The sequence below is a fragment of the Lepisma saccharinum genome, unplaced genomic scaffold (assembly GCF_977018435.1).
Source record: "Lepisma saccharinum unplaced genomic scaffold, izLepSacc3.1 HAP1_SCAFFOLD_126, whole genome shotgun sequence".
Lineage (NCBI taxonomy): Eukaryota > Metazoa > Arthropoda > Insecta > Zygentoma > Lepismatidae > Lepisma > Lepisma saccharinum.
The window spans coordinates 970,424-997,966 of record NW_028142942.1 but is presented as its reverse complement, the minus strand read 5'-3'; the positions used below and the strand labels follow the sequence as shown (position 1 = coordinate 997,966).

Genomic DNA, 27,543 nt, shown 5'->3' with positions numbered 1-27,543 from the left:
AAGAGAGTTATACAATGCAATATTGTGCATCTAAACATTCAAGGTATTACAGGCAAAGTGTTAGATTTAGAAATGCTCCTAACTGATGAATGTTTAGATGCACATGTACTGTGTGTTACTGAGCACTGGCTGTCCAAAGATGAAATTACTTACCTTCAAATTCCAAATTTCCACCTAGCTAGTTTCTCATCAAAGTCTCTAATAAAACGAGGGGGAACAGGCATATTTACAAAAAATGATATAATTGCCAAACAAATTGTCCCCAAAACTGTGAGACCTATAGAAAAACATTTTGAAGTTAGTGTTGTACGTCTTGCACAATACAATTTAATAATAGTATGTTGCTACAGAACGCCTGATGCAGACTATACAATATTCATAAAAAATCTGTCAGTATTGTTAGATGAATTAAAAAGTTATACATGTGAAATTTTGGTATGCGGGGACCTAAACATTGATTTTCTAAAAAATACAGAACGGAAACTGCACTTTGAAGCCACAATAAACACTTTTGGCCTAAAGCAAATTGTAACAACACCCACGCGCATAACGAAAGAGACACTCTCCCTCATAGACCACATGTTAATAAGTGTACATTCAAAAGAGTTTCAATGTGAAAACATATCAGTCCACTTCTCCGACCATGAAGCACAATTTTTATGTCTCACATGTAAAAGAGAAGCTCCTGAATATCATAGAAAGCCACTAAAAATGCAGAAACGTAAATATGATGAAGGTTCTATACTCATGTTTATTGGAAAACTAAACAGCGAAAATTGGGAAGATATTTATAACTTACCTTCCACAAACGAAAAATTTAATCTCTTTCTGAACAAAATTATCTTGTTACACAATGAATGTTTTCCACCTAAACAAGTAAACATATCCACCGAGTGTAAACCATGGGTCACAAACGGAATCAGAATCTCAAGTAGAAAACTAAAATTGCTCCATTCTGAAAGTAAGGTGAATCCCAATCCATCTTTTCTGAAATATTACAAGAGGTATAAGCAAATATATAAAAATGTACTCCACCAATCAAAAATTAATCATAATGACCGTAAAATCAATAATTCAAACAATAAATGTAAAACAATGTGGGAAATTATAAGAAATGCATCAACAAAACACCAATCTTTAGGTAATAATATGGTGATATGCATTAATGGAAAAGAAGTCCAACATCCCCCTAATATTGCGAATGCTTTCAATGAGTATTTTGTAAATGCAGTTCCAAATAGAAGGAATGGGTTTATGGCTGCTCCAGAAGAATGTTCTACACACATAACAGTGAATGACAAATCCTTGTTCATTTCCCCCATTACTGAACAGGAATTAAAGATAATCTTCAGGCGTATAAATAACAAACGATCTTCCGGCATTGATGAAATACCAGACTTCCTAATTAAGAAATGTTATAGTTCCCTATGTCAACCATTACTACATATAATAAACGATTCCATTGAACAGGGTATTTTCCCAGACAGGCTAAAAATAGCTGTTGTTAAACCATTACTGAAGAAAAATGACCCAAAGGATTTATCAAATTACAGGCCCATTTCCCAACTCTCAGTCTTCTCAAAAATTATTGAACATGCAATAATGATGAGAGTAGAAAATTTCTGTAGTAAACACTCAATCTTAAGTTTGTCGCAGCATGGTTTTAGGTCCGAACGAAGCACGAAAACAGCGTTAGCAGACTTAGTAGAATGTGTCACACAATCTCTGAATAATTTTAATCACACGGTAGGAGTTTTTTGTGACCTATCAAAAGCTTTCGATTCTGTAAATCACGAGATATTGCTGTGGAAACTTCAAAAACTTGGTATTCGTGGACTACCACAAAAGTGGTTTCAATCTTATCTTACCAATAGAAAGCAAATTGTAGAAATCGCTCACACCACAGCAAAAGGATACGTAACACATCAACACTCCACCATGAAAAGTGTAACATGTGGGGTGCCTCAGGGAAGTATTCTTGGTCCTCTTTTGTTTCTTATGTACATAAATGATTTACCAAATGTTATACCTGAGGCAAATGCAATATTATATGCTGATGATACAAATATTATAGTAACAGACACTTCCAAAGATGCTCTACAATCTAAGGCTAATAACGTATTAAACAAATTAGATGACTGGTTTTTAAATAATAATCTACTCCTCAACAGCAAAAAAACAAATTACATTACATTTTCTACAATCCAAACCAGAAACCAAATAAGCCTCAATCTAATATCTGGGAATACACAACTAGAGCCTAACAAAAATTCAAAATTTCTGGGTATCATTCTGGATGAACACCTTAGCTATACAGAACACATAAACACGCTACAATCAAAATTAAGTAGTGTGTGCTATGCCCTTCGAGAAATGGTAGACATCTCAAGCACCCAAACTGTAAAGTGCCTTTATATGGCAAACTTTGATGCTTTACTAAGATACGGTATTATGGTTTGGGGTAACAAGGGCCACTCCAATGTCCTTTTTATGCTTCAAAAAAGAGCTATAAGAATCATAGCTGGAGTAAAAACTTATTCATGTAGAACTCTTTTCCGTAAACTTAATGTGTTAACTCTCCCCTGCATATACATTTATGAATGCTTAATTTATGTTAAGCAAAATATTTCCAACTTTGCCACAAATGAGGAAATACATGGCCTAAACACAAGAAATAAAGACAAACTTCACATAAAACACTGCCGCCTCAACTTATGTAAGAAAGGTCCCTTAAACTCTTCCATAGATCTCTACAATAAACTACCACAAGATGTGAGGAAAGAACCAAACTTGATGATATTCAAGCACAAGATAAAATCAATGCTTCTGAAGCATGTTTTTTATTCTATAGCTGAATACATGGAAGCGGCTTTTACATAAGACAAATGTACATAATGTAGTATAATCACATATTATTCTTGTAAAATTAAATGTCAAATGAAAGTGGGTAATTAGTATATCTTCTCATGTTATATTTTTTTGTGATTTTGATATAATAGCAGAGTAAGACCCAATTTTTTACAATTTTTGGCTATATATTTTGTATTTGTAAAATCTATTAATGTACCTGTATTGTAATGTAAGTATTGACATGTCCTATATTACCATGTACTGTAATTTGTACACACCGGTAGTCCCTGGACGCAAATAAACTAAACTAAACTAAACTAAACCATTTCCGGTAAGGTTAGGTTAGGTAGGGCCACGCATAGGTTACAATAGTTAAAAAATTGATTTCGAAAAAATATTCGTAGCCCCACACACCATTCTCGCATAGCCCCACAGGTGTCCGAAGGATAGTAAACATTTACCAATCGACAGTTTCCATTCCGAAAACTGACGCCTTATTTTAGCTTATTTTGCAATTTCTAGATGTTCTACACCTTCAGGAGTGTTCCGTGAAGCAGATACGTAAGTACGAATGTCAAAAATTGACGAAATGAAAAAATTAGAGGTGTTCGAAGGATAGTAAATTTTTCCTGGAGGGGTTATGCAGTGTTTCCAACCTTTAAAACAAAATAATACCTACTAATACCTATAATTTGGGGTCGTATAACCATTCACGGATAGCCCCCACGAACCATTCACGGTAAGGTTAAGTTAGGTTACATTAGGTTAGGCAAACAAAAAAATGCCCCACAAACCATTCACGTATAGCCCCAGAAACCATTCATGGAAGGTTAGGTTAGGCAAACAGTTAAAATTTTGGGAGCGAATTTACAATATAGAGAAAGTCTCCAATTTTGTTAATTTTCGGTATACTATCTAATTTTGATCTCCTAATCATGAATCTGTTGAAAAAAACCGGGAGTCACGTCTGAAAATTTGAAAAAAAGCCGATTGAATTTTTTTTATATATAGGTGTATATGCGTAGTTTTACGAACAAAAATGTAATCTCCTGTCATTGTGTCCAACCACACCAAGAAACCAAGAAAATGATTTATGATGTTCAATTCTAGTACGATCCCTATTTTTTCGATGAATTTAGGTGTGAAATGAGTGCTAATGGAACCTAACCTAACAGGCCTAACCTAACCTCGTGTGAATGGTTTGTGGGGCTATCCGTGGATGGTTTTTGGGGCTAACGTCAATGGTTTGTGGGGCTACCCGTGGATGGTTTTTGGTGCTAACAAACAATTTTTCATCAAAATGTACAATTTCCAGACGTGACCCCCGGTTTTTTACAACAGATTCGTGATTAGGAGGCCAAAATTAGTTAGTATACCAAAAATTAACGAAATTGAAGACTTTCTCTATATTGTAAATTCTTACCAAATTTTGGGTCGTACTTGGTTTTTTCATCCTCTTGCAAAACAATGGCATGGTTGGAAACACTGACAGGGGGTTACGTCATGAAATGCACGGAACATCCACTTCACGTACAGGAAATACATGGAAGCAACGACAATTGTGATATTTTTATAGATAAAAACACAGGGGGGGGGGGCGACAGACCTGGAAAACCGGGAAAAGTCAGGGAATTTGAGGTGTCAAAAAAAGTCAGGGAATTTTGTCTTGATTGAATTTTTTTTATGGAACTCTGCACGGGAACAGGAAATCTTGTTGCTAAGTTTCGGCCTCAACTTTTAGGCCCCTTTTATGCGCAACACAACCACAGCGCGAGAAACCAGTGATGGTAGGAGGAGAGAGAGAAATTTCCGGAGGGGCAAAAAAATGTGTTAAGCCTCTATTACGTGGAAAATACATTGAATTATCATTTTTTCTTGTCTGTATGGGAGTAGTAAGGGAACAGAACTGTCCACAGATGGAGGGGATGGGAGCAGGTGGCGCCGTCCGATAGTTGTCGGACATCATAGTAAGGCATTTTGTTGAACAATCTGAAGGAACATAGAAACAAAGATACATAAGAATTTTGTCGAATATCGCCACCCGACAAAGTAAAGTATCTCACTACAACATGCGAAAAAAATTGCATGCATGGCACTCGTATGGAATTGATTTTTGTTGGATGCCTTCGGACTGCAACATCCAACAAAAATCGCATGCATAAACAAGAAGAGCTTTAGACTCCAAATATGCTGCTGGAATTTTATTACTCTTCTGGCTCACTTTACCTTATTTAATGTAGCAGTGCTTACGAAGGTTTTCTTTATCATCCTGACGTATTACTGGTTTTGCACAAGTTAAAATGCGTTTATAATAACATTGCACTATTCTTTACAATAACATTGCACTATTCTTAGATATCAAGAAGAATAAAAAAAAAAAACTGGATATATATTGAAAACTATCACGAAAAAGTGAAACATAAATCTGCATTGGTGAACGTTATAAAAATTGGCAAGTGCATGCTCCCAACCTCAAATTTACTGCAACACTAGTATTGCAATGAAATTATTGCCACACACTGTCCTGTCTGTTTAAACTCGTGAGGGATGGTTGTTAATCACTCACTGAGTGAAGTTAATGCCCAAATAAAATACTAATAAAAAATACGTAAATATTTCAATATCATATCTACTCGAATCATTCAATCATAAAAGCAAATCACTTTCTTCAAGAATTGACTTTTCTCTGCCAACCCTGATAAATTTTCACTTTCCATCTACTGATTTATACGAGGGGTGGCCAGAATGTAATTTCCAATTAGTAGGGACATTGATATTTCGCAAACGTGAAAACTGTACACCTTCATGGCAAAGTGCAGGGGAGCAATTTACTTTTTGTTCCTCAAAAATCTGTTCCAACACATCAAACTGTCACGAAAATACGTAGACCATGTGACCTACAATTGAAAATAATAGTTTAGAAGCACAATGGAGTATTAAGTTTTTGTATATTTGGGAGAAAAATGTTCTAAAACAAAAACACGAATTTTGGGAAACGTAACACTAACAAGTCAAATAAAGTTAATGCCAATTTTTGGTGCGATAATATATCGGTATCTGTCACGTGAGAGTGATTGATTTAATTTTTTTTGGGTGCGTCGCCACTTATGGTCATTTTGCACTCTTCAGTATATATGGGGAAAATACCATTATCTGAAACCCTTACGATAAAATGAAAAAGGCAAAATGGAAAATAACTTTCAAGATATGAAACTCTCACGAAGAGGCGTAGGCCATGCGACTTACAATTTGAAACCGTAGTTTAAAAACACCTTGAAGGTATAATTTCAGGTTTTTGCCAGAAAATGCGCTAAAATGAAAATATGAATTTTGGGGAAAAAAACACCGAATAGTAAAAAAAAAAAAAAAAATACACATTTGAAAAATATAACAAAAAATCAAGATCTCTACCGATTAGGCATAAATAAAACAAGAATATCAGTTGTAATTTATTGCATTAGTAACAGTGAATCCTAACCTAATTTCCGGCATTTCCAGCATTGTTCTGGCATTTGTCGTAGCATGGCACTAAATTTTGTATGCCCATGGCATATGTGTCTGACAGCAAAGACCGCCTCTACCACAGTGTAGCTGTCAAATCCTTGCCCTGCCAGAAACCTCTTTAGTTAAACAAGGAGATGAAAGTCGATACATGCAAGGCCAGGACTGTATAGGGAGTGGTCCAAGATCTTTCACCTGAAGTGATGCAAAGGGCCCACGTGTGCACAGCTGTATGGGGTTGTGCACATTCGATTGGCCTTCTGTGAATTGTCTGCACCATTCGATTGGCCTTCTGTGAATTGTCTGCACCATCGTCTGACCATACTATCACTCACGACGTCTGGTTTGCACACCTCACACGATTGTTGGTGGCTCTGTGCCAAATTCTGGGGGTGCCAAAAATCTGATTACTACACTTAGGCTACATCGCAGTCGGTGGGAGACTGTATGAGAGCTGCAATGTTTAACCTAGAACTGTCCTAAAACGGCGGCATTGCAACTGTACCAGATTACAGCTACATGCCACTTCTTCCTGCCTTCATGTGTGTGTGTGTGTGTCGCTCTCCCACCACTAGTGCTGCGGTGTAGGCACCATTGGAGCTTTTTTCAGGATGCCCCTCGTATATGAACTTTCAGAAGCTGTTATTAACAGAGTGTTCCTGTTTTAATGTGTGGTTAGCTAAATCAGAGGTACCTATACAATGCAATTCTATAAATTCCTTGCGTTAAATTTCTAATACCTCCATATCCTTTTCGTCAGCAATGATGGTATAACTTCATGTTGTCAGTTTCACAGTACTTCACTTGGATATACTGTACTGAAGCATAAATCCCATTGATAATATATGGAAATATGACACTTTCTTTTGTACAATTTAATTGTTTCACTTATATGCAAGAGTTAAGTTGTTTGCTTTACAGTGAAGAGAGAAGTAGCTTTATGCATCGAAAAATGAGTCTGCACTTATGGTTCGTGCAAGCAGAGGGTTCCAAACCTCAGTGGAAATATCAACATATAATACCGAGAATGTATAAGGAGACTGATAAATTACAAATTGTATTTCTAAATCAATCACTCTTCACTCGTATCTCATTTAGTCGTACGAGGGGCGATCAGGTTGCTCCAACCCTAACATAGAAGGAATGACGTTATGATTGATTTTTTATTTTGATATTGTTTGGTGATCCTTTATATGCTTTCATTCTGAATTTCAAGTCTAGATAACGTACAGTTTTCTTTTTACAGGGGTTTAATTGAGTGAAGATGTGTCAATGTGCCAGAATGGAGAAAACTGAGGTGAGAGCGGTGATCAAATATTTTGTGAAGAAGAAGTGGACGGTATCCAAAATTCATGAGGACTTGGTGGATACAAAAGGGGACACTACTCCTTCATACAGTATGATGAAGAGATGGTGTCGTGAGTTTAATTGTGGGAGAGAGTTGTGTGAGGATGAACATGCAGGTGGAGCACCAAAAACTGTCATGACGACCGAAAACATTAACAAAGTCCACGATACCGTGCTGAAGGATTGTCGAGTCACTATGCGTCATGTTGCTGAGATGTGTGGCCTGTCATATGGCACTGTGCAATACATAATTACCCAGGAATTGCAAATGAAAAAAAAATGCTGCAAGATGGGTCCCTCGAAACCTCACCCCAGATCAGAAGCGCACCCGAGTGCCCATCAGTCAAGAACTTCTTGACAAGTTTCGTGCTGATATGGACGATTTTCTTGCCCGATTTGTAACTATGGATGAAACATGGGTCCATCACTTCGACCAGAAACAAAATCAGAAAGCATGGAGTGGAAACACCCACATTTTCCACCAACGAAGAAGTTCAAGGTGCAAACGTCAGCCAAGAAGGTGATGGCCTCAATTTTCTGGGACTGCAAGGCTGTCCTTCTTGTGGACTATCTACAAAGAGGCCAAACCATCACTGGCACATACTACAGTGACCTAATCAAGAAATCACGTGATTCTATCAAGAAAAAGAGGCGTGGGATGTTGACCCGTGGAGTGCTCCTTCACCAGAACAATGCACCTGTCCACACCTCACGCATTGCGAGGGCCGCTATCGCAGATGCATCCTTCGAATTGCTGCCCCACCCACCCTATTCCCCAGATTTGGTCCACAGTGATTTCCATTTGTTCAAACATTTGAAGAATGACATTCGTGGGCAAAACTTTTCTGATGATTCTGAGGTGATAAGGGCTGTGGACTCATGGTTGGAGGACCAGTCGGAAGATTTTTTTTGCAAGATATCGAGGCGTTGAAGCACCGATGGAAGAAGTGCATTGGAGTTGCAGAGGAGTATGTTGAAAAATAAAAAAAAAATTGAAACCCTATTGCCGCTCTTTCTATGTTAGGGTCAGAGCAACCTGATCGCCCCTCGTAACTTTAAAAATAATCAAGTATTTTATTTTAAACTTACTGCGTAGGATAAAATTCTGTAATCATTCCCTAGCTTTGAATTGTAATAATTTTCCAAATTCACTATTTCCTGGTTTGAATTCAAATCATAGAGAATAGAGAAATTAAGTCAATTTCATAGAAGATAATATTGGTACTTAACAAATCCATATGTGGATCTGTATGAGTTTATTATTTCCATTTGCAATAACATCGATTTAGTTTAGTTTGTAATTGTCAGGGAAAAATGTAAATTTTGTCCTAGAAAACCTGGAAAAGTCAGGGAATTTCATTTCTGCTTGTTTGTAGCCACCCTGACAGGGTGGCGACAGACCTGGAAAACCTGGAAAACCGGGAAAAGTCAGGGAATTTGAGGCGTCAAAAAAAGTCAGGGAAATGTCAGGGAATTTCGTCTTCATTGCCTTTTTTTTATTTTTTTATTTTAAATATCGTTATGGAACTCTGCACGGGAACAGGATATCTCGTTCGTAAGTTTTGGCCTCAACTTTTAGGCCCCTTTTATGCGCAACACAACCACGGCGCCAGAAACCAGTGATGGCAGGAGGAGGGAGAGAGAGAGAAATTTCTCGCCCGGGCTTCTCGGCGGGAATTTTAAATTCGAACACTCTTTGGAGGAAAATTGTTATAACTCGAGCACTATGTGAGCAATCTACTTCGGATAACTTTTGTTTTGCAGCTAAAATATCATCGCATGCAACCGTGTACAATTCAGAACACCGAACCGAGGAAGGGGGGCTTGAGGGGGGGGGGGGGGCGCACGTCTCCCGATTTTCAATGGAAAAAACATAATAATCTGGAGTTTGCACCCTCTTCTCCCGCTATTTTGGGGATATGACGCAAACTTTAGTAATATTTTCAAAGAATGGACATTTCTCAAGAGAATGAAACATGTTTCATGTTTTTTGGTGCTATACAAGTTGAATACTAAGCCAAAATGTGATTTCTTTTTTTTTTTACGAAAAATAGGTAACTTGCATTTTTTTAGGTAAATTGTTATAACTCAGGCACTATGGGAGCAATCTACTTCCGATAAGTTTTGTTTTTCACATATAACATCAGAGCATGCAACCGTATACAATTCAGAACGCCGGACGAGGAAGGGGGCTTGGGGGGCGCGAACCCGAATTTCAATAAAAAAACAAAAATTTGGTGTTTGCCCCTTCTTTGCCTGCTATTTTGGGGAGAGGCCGCAACTTTAGTATTCTTTTCAAAGAATGGGAATTTCTCAAGAGAACATAACATGTTTCATGTTCTTTGGTGCCATACAAGTTGCATAATAAGCAAAAATGTGATTTTTTTTACGAAAAATATGTAACTTGCATTTTTTTAGGTAGATTGTTATAACTCGGGCAGTAAGGGAGCAATCTACTTCCGATAAGTTTTGTTTTTCAGATAGAACATCAGAGCATGCAACCGTATACAATTCAGAACGTCGGACGAGGAAGGGGGCTTGGGGGGAGCGAACCCGAATTTCAATTTTAAAAAAAAACATCTGGAGATTTCCCCTTGTTCTCCCGCTATTTTGGGGAGAAGGCGCAAACCTTAGTATTCTCTTCGAAGAATGGACGTTTCCAAAGAGAATGAAACATGTTTCATGTTTTTGGGTGCCATGCAAGTTGAATAATAAGCCAAAATGTGAAACTGTTTTTTACTAAAAGTAAGTAATTTGCATATTGCTCAGAAAATTGTTATAACTCGGGCACTATGGGAGCAATCTACTTCGGATAAGTTTTGTTTTGCAGCTAAAATATCAGAGCATGCAACCGTGTACAATTCAGAATGTCGAACCGAGGAAGGGGGGTTTGGGGGCGCGACCACCGAATTGCAATGAAAATAAAACATAAAAATCTGGAGTTTGCCCCCCTCTTCTCCAGCTATTTTAGGGAGAAGGTGCAATCCATAGTATTCTCTTCACAGAATGGACGTTTTCAAAAAACTCTGTTCGTATATGTTGCATGGATATCTTGCGGAGGGGGGGGGGAGTTGGTCATCAATATGAATTTCCCAGGCTTGCTCCAGACCTGTGTCAGAGTTTCCACCCAAACATAAGAGTATGAAGGTCCAAAAAGCACATTCATTTCGTAATCAGCACCATGATACCATATGGTATCATCGGGGAGTAAAGGTTAAGCCTCTAAATATTACGTGGAAAATGCATTGAATTATCATTTTTTCTTGTCCGTATGGGAGTAGTAAGGGGACTTGTCAACAGATGGAGGGGATAAGAGCGGGTGGCGCCGTACGATAGTTGTCGGACGCCGTAGTAAGGCATTTTGTTGGGTAAACTGAAGGAACATGGAAACAAATAGGTTCCATTGATACATACGATTTTTGTCGAATATCACCACCCGACAAAGTATCTCACTACAACATGCTACAGAAATTGCGTGCACTGCAACATCCAACAAAAATCGCATGCATAAACAAGAAGAGCTTTAGACTGCAAATATTACTCTTCTGGTTCACTTCACCTTATTTAATGTAGCAGTCCTTACGAAGGTCTTCTTTCATCATCCTGACTTATTACTGGTTTCGCACAAGTTAACATATGTTTACAATGACATTGCACTATTTTTAGATATCAAGAAGAATCCAACCAAATGGGATATATATTGAATACTATAACGAAAAAGTGAACCATAAATCTTCGTTGGTGAACGTTATCCCTACCTCAAATTTACTGCAACACTAGTATTGCAATGAAATTAACGCCACTCTCTGTCCTGTCTGTTTAAACTCATGAGAGATAGTCATTAATCTCTCACAGAGTAAGGCTAATGTCCAATATAATGAAATAAAATACTAATAATAAATATGTAAATACTTTAATATCATATTTACTCGAATCATTCAATCATAAAAGCAAATTACTTTCTTCAAGAATTGACTTTTCTCTTCCAGCCCTGCTAAATTTTCACTTTCCATCTACTGATTTATACGAGGGGTGGCCAGAAAGTAATTTCCAATTAGTAGGGACATTGATTTTTCGCAAACGCCAAAACTGTGAAAAATGGTAATTGCTGCGAAGTTATGTTTAGGAATGTGCAGTGATGTCTGGACACATTTTTCGCCCGTTCGAAATAATGCGAATTTGACATAAAATTCGATTAGCGATTTTTTTTTTTAAGAAATGTCCTAAAGCAACGAAAACTTCCATGAAATCGAACATTCTTGTCTTTTCTAGGCCATGTTTGTGTACATAGAACATGCAAGTTTTCCAACATTTTACTCAAGAGTAAACTATAGAGTTATACGTACATGGAATAATTCCGACAGTGACATTTAATCATGTATTTCCCACGATTTTTTCAACCTCTATCAAAACCATTTGCATCACAGAGCAAAGTGGCAGGGTTCTAACAGGAGATCGAGTGCGTATCTACCGTCACACGGGAGCCACATCTTCGTATTTGTCGCACGAGATTTGTTTTGAATTACCAAGCTAAGTGCGCACCATCGACATTTGTCGAGCGAGTAATAATGGAGCTCAGTCGTTAGGTCATCCGACTACTATGCTAGAGACCCGGGGTCGATCCCCTGCAGGGGAGAACCGGGATGTTTTCCACCTATTCAAACTGCTTCGGCGCTCACCCAGCATCATATGAAGCTGGTACCTTGAGGAAACTTTGAGGGATAAAGGTAGCCAGGAGTGTGGTGCTGATCACATCACCCCCACCTTCAGCCGTGATCAAGAAAGTGTGGGGCCCTAACTCCACACCCCTATACACCTTCATGAAAGTGCAGGGGAGCACTTTACTTTTACTTCCTCAAAAATCTGTTCCAACATATCAAACTGTCACGAAAATACGTAGACCATGTGACCTACTATTTAAAATAATAGTTTAAAAGGACAATGGAGTATTAAGTTTCGCTATATTTGGCAGATAAATGTTCTAAAACAAAAACGCGAATTTTGGGAAACGTAACACTAACAAGTCCAATAGAAGATAATGCCAATTTTTGGTGCCATAATATATCGGTATCTGTCACATGAGATCGATTGATTTAATTTTTTGGGTGCGTCGCCACTTATGGTTATTATGCACCCTTCAGTATATACTGGGAAAATTCTATTATCTAAAATCCTTACCATAGAATTAAAAAAGGGGTATGGAAAATAACTTTCCCAAAATAACTTTCAAGATATCAAACTCTCACGAAGAGGCGTAAGCCATGTGACTTACAATTTGAAACAGTAGTTTAAAAACACCATGAAGGTATAATTTCAGATATTTGCCAGAAAATGCGCTAAAATGAAAATGTGAATTTTGGGAAAAATAACACCGTATAGTAAAAATAAAAAAAAATAAGAAAATACACCAATTTGAAAAAAAAATATCAATATCCTACCAATTAGGCATAAATAAAACAAGAATATCAGTTGCAAGTTATTACATTAGTAACAGTGAGTCCTAACCTAATTTTCGGCATAATCACCACCGTTGTTCTGGCATTTGTCGTAGCATGGCACTAAATTTTGTATGCCCATGGTATATGTGTCTGACAACAAAGACTGGAACTATCTCTACTGCGGCGTAGCTGTCAAATCATTGCCCTGCCAGAAACCTCATCAGTTAAACAAAGATATGAAAGTCTGTACATTCAAGTCCAGGGCTGTACAGGGAGTGGTTCAAGATATCTCACCTGAAGTGATGCAAAGGGCCCCTGTGTACTCACCTGTATGGGGTTGTGCACATTCGATTTTCCTTCCGTGAATTGTCTGCACCATCGTCTGACCATACTATCACTCACGACTTCCGGTCTGCACATGAGCATGAAGCTACATGCCACTTCTTCCTGCCTGCATGTGTGTGTGTGTCGCTCTCCGACCACTAGTGCTGCGTATAGGCACCATTGGAGTTTTTTCCGGATGCCCCTCGTATATGAACTTTCAGAAGCTTTTATTATTAGTGTGTTCCTGTTTTTATGTGTGGTTAGCAAAATCAGGTACCTATACAATGCAATTCTATAAATTCGTTGCGTTAAATTTCTAATATCTACATACCCTTTTCGTCAACATTAATGGTATAACTGCATGTTGTCAGTTTCACAGTACTTCACTTGGATATACTGTACTGAAGCAGAAATCCCTTTGATGAAAGAGTTAAGTTGTTTGCTTTAGAGAGAAGATAGAAGTAGCTTTATGCATTGAAAAATGAGTCCGCACTCATGGTTCTTGCATGCAAAGGGTTCCAAACCTCATTGGAAATATCAACATATGTAATACCGAGAAAGTATAAGGAGACTGATAAATTACAAATTGTATTTCTTAATCAATCACTCTTTACTCTTATCTCATTTAGTCGTAACTTTAAAAATAATCAAGTATTTTATTTTAAACTTACTGCTTATTACAAAATTCCGTAATCCTTCCCTAGCTTGTGAATTGTAATAATTTTTCAAATTCACTATTTTGCAGTTTGAATTCAAATCATAGAAAATAGAGAAATTAAGTCAATTTCAAAGAAGATAATATTGGTACTTAACAAAACCATACGTCGATCTGTATGAGTTTATTATTTCCGTTCGCAAAAACATCGATTTAGTTTAATTTGTAATTGTCAGGGAAAAATGTAAATTTTGTCCTGGAAAACCTGGAAAAGTCAGGGAATTTCATTTCTGCTTGTTTGTAGCCACCCTGGGTTAGCTAAATCAGGTACCTATACAATACAATTCTATAAATTCCTTGCATTAAATTTCTAATACATACATACCCTTTCGTCAGCAATAATGGTATAACTGCATGTTGTCAGTTTCACAGTACTTCACTTGGATATACTGTACTGAAGCAGAAATGCCATTGATAATGTAAGGAAATATGACACTTTCTTTTGTACAATTCAGTTGTTTCACTTATATCCAAGAGTTAAGTTGTTTGTTTTTCAGAGAAGAGAGAAGCAGCTTTATTCATCGAAAAATGAGTCCTCACTCATGGTTCTTGCCAGCAGAGGGTTCCAAACCTCAGTGGAAATATCAACATATAATACTGAGAATGTATAAGGAAACTGATAAATTACAATTTGTATTTCTTAATCATTCACTCTTCACTCTTATCTCATTTAGTCGTAACTTTAAAAATAATCAAGTATTTTATTTTAAACTTACTCCGTAGGATAAAATTCTGTAATCCTTCCCTAGCTTTGAATTGTAATAATTTTCCAAATTCACTATTTTGCTGTTTGTATTCAAATCATAGCGAATAGAGAAATTAAGTCAATTTCATAGAAGATAATATTGGTACTTAACAAATCCATACCTGGATCTGTATGAGTATATTATTTCCATTTACAAACATCGATTTAGTTTAGTTTGTAATTGTAAGGGAAGAATGTAAATTTTGTCCTGGAAAACCTGGAATAGTCAGGGAATTTCATTTCTGCTTGTTTGTAGCCACCCTGATCATGCACATGTGCAGTTTAAAATCTGGTGAAAGTAGCTCGAAAGCTAGGTTCACCACCTGTTGAAGATAGTCACTCTGAAATAATGTTACAACAATATATTAATTTTACCATTAAAATACATTTTTCTATCAATAAAATTTGATATTTAAGGTATCACTAATTTCTTTGAGCATAACAACTGCTACAGAGTGCAATTATGATTTTGTATTACTAGTTTGATCTAGTCAAAATGGCTATAACTCATTTATTTCGTCCTTTTTGACATTGCTACTTACTTATTCTGCATTGCGGAACATTCTATAAGGTGTAATTATGAATTTCTCACAAAAATAATTTCAATTTTTCATTTTACAAGTAATTATTTTTGTTCGTTTTCTTCGCTTGCATGACACACAATATGGTGCGAGCGTTCTGAATCATCGCGCGTCGTGCTTGTGTTTTGTCGATTTGGAGTGGTTATGCAGTGTTTCCAACCTTTGAAACAAAATAATACCTACTAATACCTATAATTTGGGGTCGTATAACCATTCACGGATAGCCCCACGAACCATTCACGGTAAGGTTAAGTTCGGTTACATTAGGTTAAGCAAACAAGAAATGCCCCACAAAACAATGGGGTGGTTGGAAACACTGACAGGTGGTTATGTCATGGAATGCACGGAACATCCGCTTCACGTACAGGAAATACATGGAAGCAACGACAATTGCGATATTTTTATAGATAAAGACACAGGGTGGCGACAGACCTGGAAAACTGGGAAAAGTCACGGAATTTGAGGTGTCAAAAAAAGTCAGGGAATTTTGTCGTGATTGACTTTTTTTTTATGGAACTCTGCATGGGAACAGGAAATGTTGTTGTTAAGTTTCGACCTCAACTTTTAGGCTCCTTTTATGCACAACACAACCACAGCAGCAGAAACCAGTGATGGTAGGAGGAGAGAGGGAGAGATAGAGAGAGAGAGAAATTTCCGGAGGGGCAAAAAAATGTGTTAAGCCCCTATTACGTTGAAAATACATTGAATTATCATTTTTTCTTGTCCGTATGGGAGTAGTAAGGGAACAGAACTGTCAACATATGGAGGGGATGAGAGCGGGTGGTGCAGTCCGATAGTTGTCGGACATCATAGTAAGGCATTTTGTTGGACAAACTGAAGGAACATAGAAACAAAGATACATACAAATTTTGAGAAACAAAGATACATACGAATTTTGTTGAATATCGCCACCCGACAAAGTATCCCACTACAACATGCGACAGAAATTGCATATATGGCACTCGTATGGAATTGATTTTTGTTGGATGCCTTCGGACTGCAACATCCAACAAAAATCGCATGCATAAACAAGAAGAGCTTTAGACTGCAAATATGCTGCTGGAATTTTATTACTCTTCTGGCTCACTTCACCTTATTTAATGTAGCAGTGCTTACGAAGGTTTTCTTTATCATCCTGACGTATTACTGGTTTTGCACAAGTTAAGATGCGTTTACAATGTCATTGCACTATTCTTAGATGTCAAAAAGAATCCAACAAAATGGGATATATATTGAATACTATCAAGAAAAAGTGAAACATAAATCTGCATTGGTGAAGATTATAAAAATTGGCAAGTGCATGATCCCAACCTCAAATTTACTGCAACATTAGTATTGCAATGAAATTAATGCCACACACTGTCCTGTCTGTTTAAACTCGTGAGGGATGGTCATTAATCGCTCACTAAGCGAAGTTAATGTCCAATATTATGAAATAAAATACTAATAATAAATACGTAAATATTTTAATATCATATTTACTCGAATCATTCAATCATAAAGCAAATCACTTTCTTCAAGAATTGACTTTTCTCTTCCAACCCTGCTAAATTTTCACAGTCCATCTACTGATTTATACGAGGGGTGGCCAGAAAGTAATTTCCAATTAGTAGGGACATTGATTTTTCACAAATGTGAAACCCGTAAAAAATGGCAATTGCTGCGAAGTTGTGTTTATGAATGTGCAGTGATGTCTGAACACATTTTTTGCCCGTTCGAAATAATGCGAATTGTTGGCGTTTTCAGCGATTTTTTTAAAAAATGTCCTAAAGCAGCAAAAAATTCCATTAAATCCAACATTCTTGTCTTTTTTAGGCCATAGAACATGCAAGTTTTCCAACATTTTACTCACGAGTAAACTATAGAGTTATACGTACATGGAATAATTCTGACAGCCACATTAAATCATGTATTTCCCACGATTTTTTCAACTTCTATCAAAACCATTTGCATCACAGAACAAAGTGGTAGAGTTCTAGCAGGAGATCGAGTGCGTATCTACCGTCACACGGGAGCCACATCTTTGTAATTGTCGCACGAGATATGTTTTGAATTAGCAAGCTAAGTGCCCACCATCGGCATTTGTCGAGCGAGAAATAATGGAGCTCAGTCGTTAGGGCATCTGACTACTATGCAAGATACCCGGGGTCGATCCCCTGCGGGGGAGAACCGGGATGTTTTCCACCTAGTCAAACTGCTGGGTGCCCACCCAGCATCATATGAAGCTGGTACCTTGAGGAAACTTTGAGGGGAAAAAGGTAGCCAGGAGCATGGTGCTGATCACATCACCCCTACCTTCAGCCATGATCAAGAAGGTGTGGTGCCCTAACTCCACAACCCTACTCTACACCTTCGTGGAAAAGTGCAGGGGAGCACTTTACTTCCTCAAAAATCTGTTCCAACATATCAAACTGTCACGAAAATACGTAGACCATGTGACCTACAATTTAAAATAATAGTTTAAAAGCACAATGGAGTATTACGTTCTGGTATATTTGGCAGATAAATATTCTAAAACAAAAACGCGAATTTTGGGAAACGTAACACTTAACAAGTAAAAAAAAGAGAATGCCAATTTTTGGTGCCATAATATATCTGTATCTGTCACGTGATATTGATTGATTTTAATTTTTTGGGTGCGTTGCCACTTATGGTCATTATGCACCCTTCAGTATATACGGGGAAAATTCCATTATCTAAAATCCTTGCCTTAAAATTAAAAAAATGGGTATGGAAAATAACTTTCCCAAAATAACTTTCAAGATATGAAACTCTCACGAAGAGGCATAGGCCATGTGACTTACAATTTGAAACAGTAGTTGAAAAACACCATGAAGGTCTAATTTCAGATATTTGCCAGAAAATGTGCTAAAATGAAAATGTGAATTTTGAGAAAAATAATACCATATAGTAAAAAAGAAAGAAAAAAAAAATAACAAAATATCAAGGTCCCTACCGATTAGGCATAAATAAAACAAAAGTATCAGTTGTAATTTATTGCATCAGTAACGGCGAGTCCTATCCTAATTTTCGGCATAATCACCATCATTGTTCTGACATTTGTCGTAGCATGGCACTAAATTTTGTATGCCCATGGTATATGTGTCTGACAGCAATGACTGGAACTATCTCTACCGCAATGTTGCTGTCAAATCCTTGTCCTGCCAGAAACATCTTCAGTTAAACAAAGAGATGAAAGTCGGTACATTCAAGACCAGGGCTGTACAGGGAATGGTCTAAGATCTCTCACCTGAAGTTATGCAAAAGGGCCCGTGTGTACTCAGCTGTATGGGGTTGTGCACATTCGATTGGCCTTCCGTGAATTGTCTGCACCATCGTCTGACCATATTATCACTCACGACGTCCAGTCTGCACACCTCACACGATTGCTGGTGGCTCTGTGCCAAATTCTGAGCATGCAATGTAGGCTACATTGCAGTCGGTGGGAGACTGTATGAGAGCTGCAATTTTTAACCTAGAACTGTCCTAAAATGGCTGCATTACAACTGTACCAGATTACAGCTACATGCCACTTCTTCCTGCCTGCATGTGTGTGTCGCTTTCCGACCACTAGTGCTGCGTATAGGCACCATTGGACCTTTTTTCAGGATGCCCCTCGTACATAAACTTTCAGAAGTTTATTATTAGAGTGTTCCTGTTTTAATGTGTGGTTAGCTAAATCAGGTACCTATACAATGCAATTCTATAAATTCCTTGCTTTAAATTTCTAATACCTACATACCCTTTTCATCAGCAATAATGGTATAACTGCATGTTGTCAGTTTCACAGTACTTCACTTGGATATACTGTACTGAAGCAGAAATCCCTTTGATTATGTAAGGAAATATGACACTTTATTTTGTACAATTGAATTGTTTCACTTATATGCAAGGGTTAAGTTGTTTGCTTTACACAGAAGAGAGAAGTAGCTTTATGCATTGAAAAATGAGTCCGCACTCATGGTTCTTGCAAGCAGAGGGTTCCAAACCTCAGTGGAAATATCAACATATAATACCGAAAATGTATAAGAAGACTGATAAATTACAAATTGTATTTCTTAATCATTCACTCTTCACTCTTATCTCATTTAGTCGTAACTTTAAAAATAATCAAGTAATTATTTTATTTTAAACTTACTGCGTATGACAAAATTCTGTAATCCTTCCCTAGCTTGTGAATTGTAATAATTTTCCAAATTCATTATTTTGCTGTTTGAATTCAAATCATAGCGAATAGAGAAATTAAGTCAATTTCATAGAAGATAATATTGGTACTTAACAAAACCATACGTGGATCTGTGTGAGTTTATTATTTCTATTTGCAAAAACATCAATTTAGTTTAGTTTGTAATTGTAAGGGAAAAATGTAAATTTTGTCCTGGAAAACCTGGAAATTTCATTTCTGCTTTTTTGTAGCCACCCTGATATTGACTTGTGTTTCTCTTTAATGGTACAGTCATGGACACTTCTGGGTTGTAACGATTTCATTTAAATTTAATGTGATTCTGTAACTGTACAAGAAACAATAATAAAAATGGCAAACCAAAAATTCTATTAAATATGTATACCTATTTCCAGACAAAGGAAGCAAGAGGGGGAATCTGAACAGTGAGGACTGCCACTCGAATGATATCGGAAGCATTAAATTACATTAACTTCAAGAAAGATGATTTAGGAGTTAGAACACTTAACAATTAACTTTCTGCGTACACTGGTAGGTGCAAGAATGTTGTTACATTTAAAGAAAATAAATTTATAGGTTCCTGTACAATTTTTAAAATATGTGAAATTTTAATTGTTATTTTTTATTAATCAGATGAAGGAAGAACAAAAAAATCCCTCATCTTCTCCTCCATTTAGTTGGACAAGGGTGTTTAAAGTCTATTTAGTTCTCAGATATTCTAATTGAGAGTAGACTAAAGAGGAATCCAAACCATTGTCAATATGCCTACGTGGGAAAACAGCCTCTACTCTTTGATTACAAGATGACATCATTAATTTATACTATTCTTTCCTTTTAGTCCCTGTCCCGACTTTTTGTGAACAGTAGTTGTGATGTGAAAACACACTGATTGATTAGTTAACTCGCATCAAGGCACATTCTTTTTCATTTTAACAATCATTGCTAATAAGCATTATTTAATTAATAAATATAAGAGATGTGTCCAGGATTTTTTCTAAACGTTATTTCCTTTTCTTCTGCTCTTTGGAAAGTGTTACTGGCATAGTCCATATCAATTCAGGCAGGCAAAGAAAAAAATTTACCTTCATAGTCTCAGATGAATTACAGAACTTTTGTGTGTTATAACACAGGTTAGTGCTCGTTTTGCAATATTTGTATAAATGTCTGCATATGTCCATAAAAATAAGCAGGCATTACAGGCCGCAAATGTCGGCATCTCCATCAGCGCCGCCTGCCACGCTTCTCCCGATCTCTCGGCTGAAGATCGAAATGGACGCACGGTATGTATACAGGGTGCTTGGAAATTCCCCTTACAAACTCCTAGGGATAGTAGAAAGGACTGAGTAGATAATATTTGGAATAGGAACCCATGTCCGGAAATGTACTGTTTCCGTGCTACAACCATGACAATGTGTCGGATGTGCCTGTGTTGGTATGCAACCTGGTAGGCAGTACATGACGTCAGAAGATCACCTGATGGCACGTGATGTCTACAAATTGTTGCGTTCCACTGTCGACACTGGTGTTGATCAATGAATAGTAACTTTTTTTTGTTCCCTTGGCATTGTTACCAAATAATTTTTTTTGTATTATGGACTGAGTCACACGTCATTCACTTCTGTACCTTACGTAACACCTCATTTGACATGGCTGTAATAAATGATTACACTTTAGGTCATCAGGTGATCTTCTGACGTCATGTACTGCCTACCCGGTTGCATACCAACACAGGCACATCCGACACATTGTCATGGTTGTAGCACGGAAACGGTATGTTTCCGGACATGGGTTCCTATTCCAAATATTGTCTACTCAGTCCCCTCTACTAGCCCTAGGAGTTTGTAAGGGGAATTTTCGAGCACCCTGTATATATATAAATAAATATAATGTATGTGTGTATGTAATTCTTGATCTCAAGTTGACAAAGTCACCCATAAGGGCATAGAGGGTGATCCAAAAGTCCCTCAACATCCCTTATAAAAGGTAAATTGGTTATGCTGGTTACTATTGGTCATAATAAAAACAGGTTAGGATTAGGAGGACGTCCAAGAAGATGTCCGCCTTATTGAATATATATATATATATATTTATATATAACATTGCTTTTTTACACCTGGAAAACGATACATTTGTTACAGTCATGCAGTCGGAACTTTTTCCTGATTAAAGATAGGTTGAAGAAACCTTCACCTCTGCATTTCTCGTGAAATTCTAGCCTCATTTGATTCTAAAGTGGGAATCATAGAACTTAAGACCTTCTGTAAACAAAAGCACGTGTACCCTAACAGTGTTGCAAACTTATGAAAAAAAATCCACATAGCCTACAAGGTGTAAAAACATTCCATTTGTCAACAAATGCAGAATAAACAGTGTATCACTGATGACCTGTTAAAAGTTATTCAATGTATGTAAAAAAAATACATCTTGCCTGGTGGCCGACTTTCAGACTCATCACCGAAGTTCCCTGGCTCGAATCCAGGCATGGGTGTTATTTGTGAGTGTCCCTTCATTAATTTCATCTGAGGATCACTCATTCTCATCTTCGGGATTAACCAAAAGTGGAAGAAAAGCAACGCTAAATTAAAAAAATCAAATACAAAATGTACATCTTATCCCCCAGGAGTAAGATGGTTCCATACCAAAGGATTAACTTTCTCTCATATTTTACTAAAAAAAAAACCTTGCTAGAAGAATGTGACACATTGAGATAAATTATGTTTTGAAACCTGGGTTTCTTCATTAAATTTATTTGATGTTTGAAAGTGTTATGATTTATTATTATAGATAATGAAAGTAAGCTAATACATATGATTTGATTGACTAAATTAATAATTATTAATTAGATAAAAATAATCGAAATAACTCATTTGGTTTGATTGATTTGCTTTATTTTACTTTCCCTCTTGTGCCACTTATGGCTAATTTGCGAAGATGGGGATAAATGATGATGATATGATGAAATCGATGAATGGACATTCACAAACATCCATGCCCAGACCACGATTCAAACCCGGGACTCCTGGCATCGTAGTGCGATGTGCTAACCACTCCGTCACGGGGCGTCTAACTAATTTGGAATTCAAATATCACCTATCCCTTATCGTTTGAATTTGAATTTTGAATTTGATTTTAAAATTGTGGGAGAGCGTCAGCACTTAGTCTATTTTGCTCCCATCACATTATACGGGGCCAGCCACTTATCATTACAAAGAACAACTCTAACGTTGCAGAATTAAAAATCTTAAAATGTTCTGACTTCTGTTAAAAGCTGAGGCTGTAAACGGGCACTCAGCACACATAAGGACAACAGGACAATACAAACAAAATTATACTGGCCATGGGGCCAGTCGCCAGAGCCTCGTTAGTCTTCAGTCCAAGGTGTACTAACATGGAAGTGAGGTTGACATTTGGGTGTACTACGTGGAAGGTCACCCCTTACACCCCTATCCCTCATCGTCTTGTAACTAATGACAAATGTGCGTGTCACAACGTGTTCAATCTACACCTCAATGTCGCACATTCCATTATCCTCCAGAGTGTACTCAACATCTCTAAAGTTACTCCATCCAAAAACACACTCGTATGTCCTTTTCATCCCGTTCAAAAATGCTGGATTTTGCAGCAAACACCAAGGGAAACTAAAACGGCAACTTAGAGAAACATAAAAGTGGGGAAAGAAGACTGTAGAATACAGAAATATTTTGAGGCAGTCACATTGTATTGTACGCTACATATAAAATAAAATGCATATTTGGGGGGTAAATTTTTAAATATTGTCACATTTTTCTTCTCTCTTGTTGTGAGGTGTTCATTTTAAATCAACCTTCCTCACCCTACGGCCTGCCCTCCTTCACCCGCAAAAGTATTCTGGAGTGTGAGGATGTCACCATCCGGATGGTGAACACCTCTGGATTATAGATCGACTCCTGCATCCCACCCCCTCCCCCATCCCCGGAGGTTCGTCACTGACAATGTGAAATCACACTATCATATGCCGACATTCGACATACCACTTCCGTTTCTGTAGTTGACTTAGTGAGAAGTATTGAGGTTGGCAACAGCCTAGTAACGGATTTCTTCTGCATCATGTAGTCCGTTCTATGAAAGTACGCTAATGGAAGAAAAACGTGTAAATTACATTGGATTATACATTTTAAATTATATTTTCATTAAAGGTTTCTGTTTATAATAATAATACGTGATTATTGTATAAATTACAATCGATCACGTGAACAGCAAGAAAATAGCGCCAGTTTTGAACATGGCGACTTCCATGCGTGCAGGAAGGTCTCCCGTGTTTTCAGAGTAGTCTTTCGGAAATACACCCGTTGGAAAAGTGGCAAGAAGCAGGTTGTTCTTAACGTTTATGTGACGTTGTGTCGGTGCTATCCTGAGCAAGCAGTGAAGTTGGTGTCCAAGTGTAATTGTGTGTCTGCGTCTTTGTGTTTACGGTGTGGTGAAAGAAAGGAAAACAACCGGTCAAGTTGTGAGTCCCACGAAAAAAAACACGTTGTTGCTCGTATAAACAAGTACACCGATTTTGAGATAAGCGCAATAGAACATGAGGTGCTTTCATATCCGTTCAATCAAAGAGCCATCCTGTCCACTGTGGGGAAAATGTTGATAGTGATGAATGAATACTATCTCCCCAATTTTAGCAGTCGACGTTAAATCGCCTCTTGTGCAATGAGTTCCTTTTTGGGAAGCAAATTTGACAGACTGTACTCTGACAGGATGATGTCTAGCGCCGAATAATGCCTCAAGTTAAAAAATGGAACTGCTGAATCAAGGTAAGAAAATACATTACTTGCATGAGATGTGCGTAAATAATGTGCTTATTATCGTCTTCTTGTTTTCTAGTGCACGAGAAACCGAGAGAAAGATAAAAAAAATCTCTTTTAATTCCCCGGCTTGTCTTTGTATAGCTTCTGCTAAAACTGGCGGTATATTTGTTGCACAAAGGAGAAAACAGTACTCTAAATGTCAACAATGTTGGGCAATAATTTGGTGGAAGAGGAAGCAATAAAACCAAAAGGCTTGAATTTACTGAAACGAATCTCTCACTCTCTTGTAAGTGAGAGAGGAGTGGGGAAGGGGATCTGTTAACCCAGTGTCAGATAAATGGGACTTTTGGCATAGAAAAATATGTTCATTCTTGAACAAGAACACATATTTAATCACTTGTAGAAAATTTATTATACTTCAATCTGTAGATTATCAGTTAAAATAAGAATACGTTTTTCCATGTTACGTAAAATTAAAGGTTGCGAGTGAGCAGCATATGATGGCCGCACCATTCACGAACAGCTGGCGTGGAGTGATACGTTACTCAAAGTGAGACGGTTGTTTACAGAGGGTCGGAAGGTTCGTGATTCTTACTTTATTGTCGGATTAAAAATTATAGATACTAGAGTTTGAACCCCAATTAAAAATTATCCAGTAGACCTATATAAAACGAGTTACATCAAAATTTATCTCTTGCAATTCTGTGTTTATCTATGCTAACCAGTTTTTTTTTGGGGGGGGGCAGTATGCCGCTTGTTTCGAGTTTTGCAAATGATCGCTCTCTTTGCAACTAATTAAATATAAAACTGGTGGTTCCGATCATGATGAAATTTTAATATGGTTTTAAACACAATTCTTAATTTTCAGATTTTTAAAATTTGTCAAAAACCCGTTATTTTTAATTTTGCGAAACAATGTTTGGCAAAACTTTGGTATGGCCCCAACAGATTTATTCATTTTTACACAAGAAACTACTTAGGGAAATGAGTTTCTGTAACATTTAGAACTTCGTGGAGGTATTTTCTTTCATCGTGCAAACTATTTCACCAGAAAATCATGTATTTTTGAACAGAAATATCTCTCCGATGCACAATTGTCGTTCCTTTCATTTCCTTGCACTACGTGAACCAAATGTTGCGAATGTTTGATGACGTAACTCCCTCTCAGTGTTTCCAACCATGCCGTTTTTAGCAAGAAGATGACAATTTTAACTATGTTTGCCTAATGCAACCTAACCTAACTTAACCTTGCCATCCATGGTTTGTGGGCTATCCGTGCATGGTTCGTGGGGCTATTCATGAATTGGGGCTATCCATGAATAGTCTGTGAAGCTAAGTGTGCATGGTTCGTGGGGATTTTTCGGTTTCTGAGGCTATCCGTGCATGGTTCGTGGAGCTATTCATGAATTGGGGCTATCCATGCATGGTTCGTGGGGATTTTTTGGTTGACAAGGTTGGAAACACTGCATACCCAATGATGATGTACCACACTAGTCAAGCTGTCTCGCCATATTGTGTCTTAGGGAAGCAAAATAAGCAACAACAATAATTACTCCTCATGTCACAAATTGAAATTATTTTCGTGAAAAAAGCAAAATACCACCTTGAAGAATTTTTCATAATGCAGAGTAGGTAAGTACGAATATTAAAAATGATGAAAGAAACGAGTGGTAGGTGTTGGGACAATACCGAAGTTTTACCCACCATTTTTTTGGTATTGGGTAGTTCTACAAATACAATATTGGTCTTTTTTTAAGCTCTTTGCATCTGTTTTTAAAATCCATTATAATTGCCAATTCACGTTGCGAAACCGATTTTATGCAGATTTTTATTTAACGGAGTAAAGATGTACGCGGAACGTGGCAACACGCCACACAGCGATGCCCGTTGAACTGTGGAAACTGCAGTCTCCCCCAGGGAGACAATGCATGTATATTGTATTCGTTTCTGTATCCCTGAGTAACTAAGTTAATTTCTTACATACGCATAAACGAACCCTCTACTATGTAAATGGCTGATGGCCCCCCAAAGGCTTACTTGTCTCCGGGCTTCCCCTTCACTGCGGGGTTTTGCGGTTTGTAGATCCGGCACTGGATTCTGGGAATGTAATTCTTCTTCTGCAGTTACAAATTCATCATCATCTACACCATGGGAGTCTTCTTCTTGTTCAGTTAGTGTCATTGTTGATATTTTGTCAAAGCATCTAGAACACAGAAAGTCGTCACTGGAAACATCTTGACTTTGAAAATTGCACGTGAGAAATGACACCCGAGGTGCCATCTTTGGCAGCCTGTATCTCGGGCCAGGTATTTTTTTGAACAAAACAAGAAAATACGGGTTTCTTACTTTGTCCTGAATTTTAACATATGATTGATTCAATAACATCTGAGACTATGAAGGTAACCCCCCTGCCTGAATTGATATGGACTATGCCTACTGCAATTTCTCTTCCCCCTCAAGAGTTTGATACTTAGACACAAGAGAGAGACAGAGAGAACCATAACAGCTTTTCTCCTACCAATTTTTTGTGCAGAATTCCACATTTGAAAATTGTATAGCTGAAAACCTCCTTTTCTGTAAGGGTTAAGCTCTCTGATTATCTGAAATGAGAAATATAATGTAGCATATGCTTCTGTATTGTATAATTATTTTTAAACTGTATTTTTAATTTTAGAATGAACTGAATGTGGGTAGCCTACATTTCAACAAGTGAAGGAAGTAATTTTGTACAGTGATTTCTTTGTACTAGATGGATACTTGAATACATTGAAAATATAACTGGCAATTGTGTGAACAAAAATGGATGATTACCACAAACTTACAGACATGGAAATATTGAAGACATTTGAAAGTTTGAAAAAGGAACTAATGGCAGAGCTTTCTAAATGGCGTGAGTCAAGCCAAAATGAAGCTGTTCTTTGTAATACAAGGTAAGTTGCATCGATTCTAAATTAAATTAAAATTTTACAATGTAATTTGTGATATATATATATATATATATATATATATATATTTAATCCATCTTACATGTATATGTTATTTAACTTCTTGTTTACATTTTGATCATAGTTGATG

General features: G+C 37.2%; 1 protein-coding gene across 2 annotated transcripts in view; it reads left to right on the top strand.

The window, feature by feature from the left end:
• Positions 1-27,543, top strand: part of LOC145982329 (uncharacterized) — an 86,228-nt gene that overhangs the window by 1,803 nt on the left and 56,882 nt on the right. Inside the window, exons 2-3 of one of the 2 annotated variants that reach the window (XM_083115889.1) lie at positions 20,080-20,215; positions 27,143-27,398. In XM_083115889.1, coding sequence (XP_082972015.1) covers positions 27,268-27,398 — 131 coding nt within the window. In that variant the 5' untranslated portion in view covers positions 20,080-20,215; positions 27,143-27,267. The remainder of the gene's footprint in view (positions 1-20,079; positions 20,216-27,142; positions 27,399-27,543) is intronic. The other variant, XM_083115890.1, reaches the window with a different exon arrangement.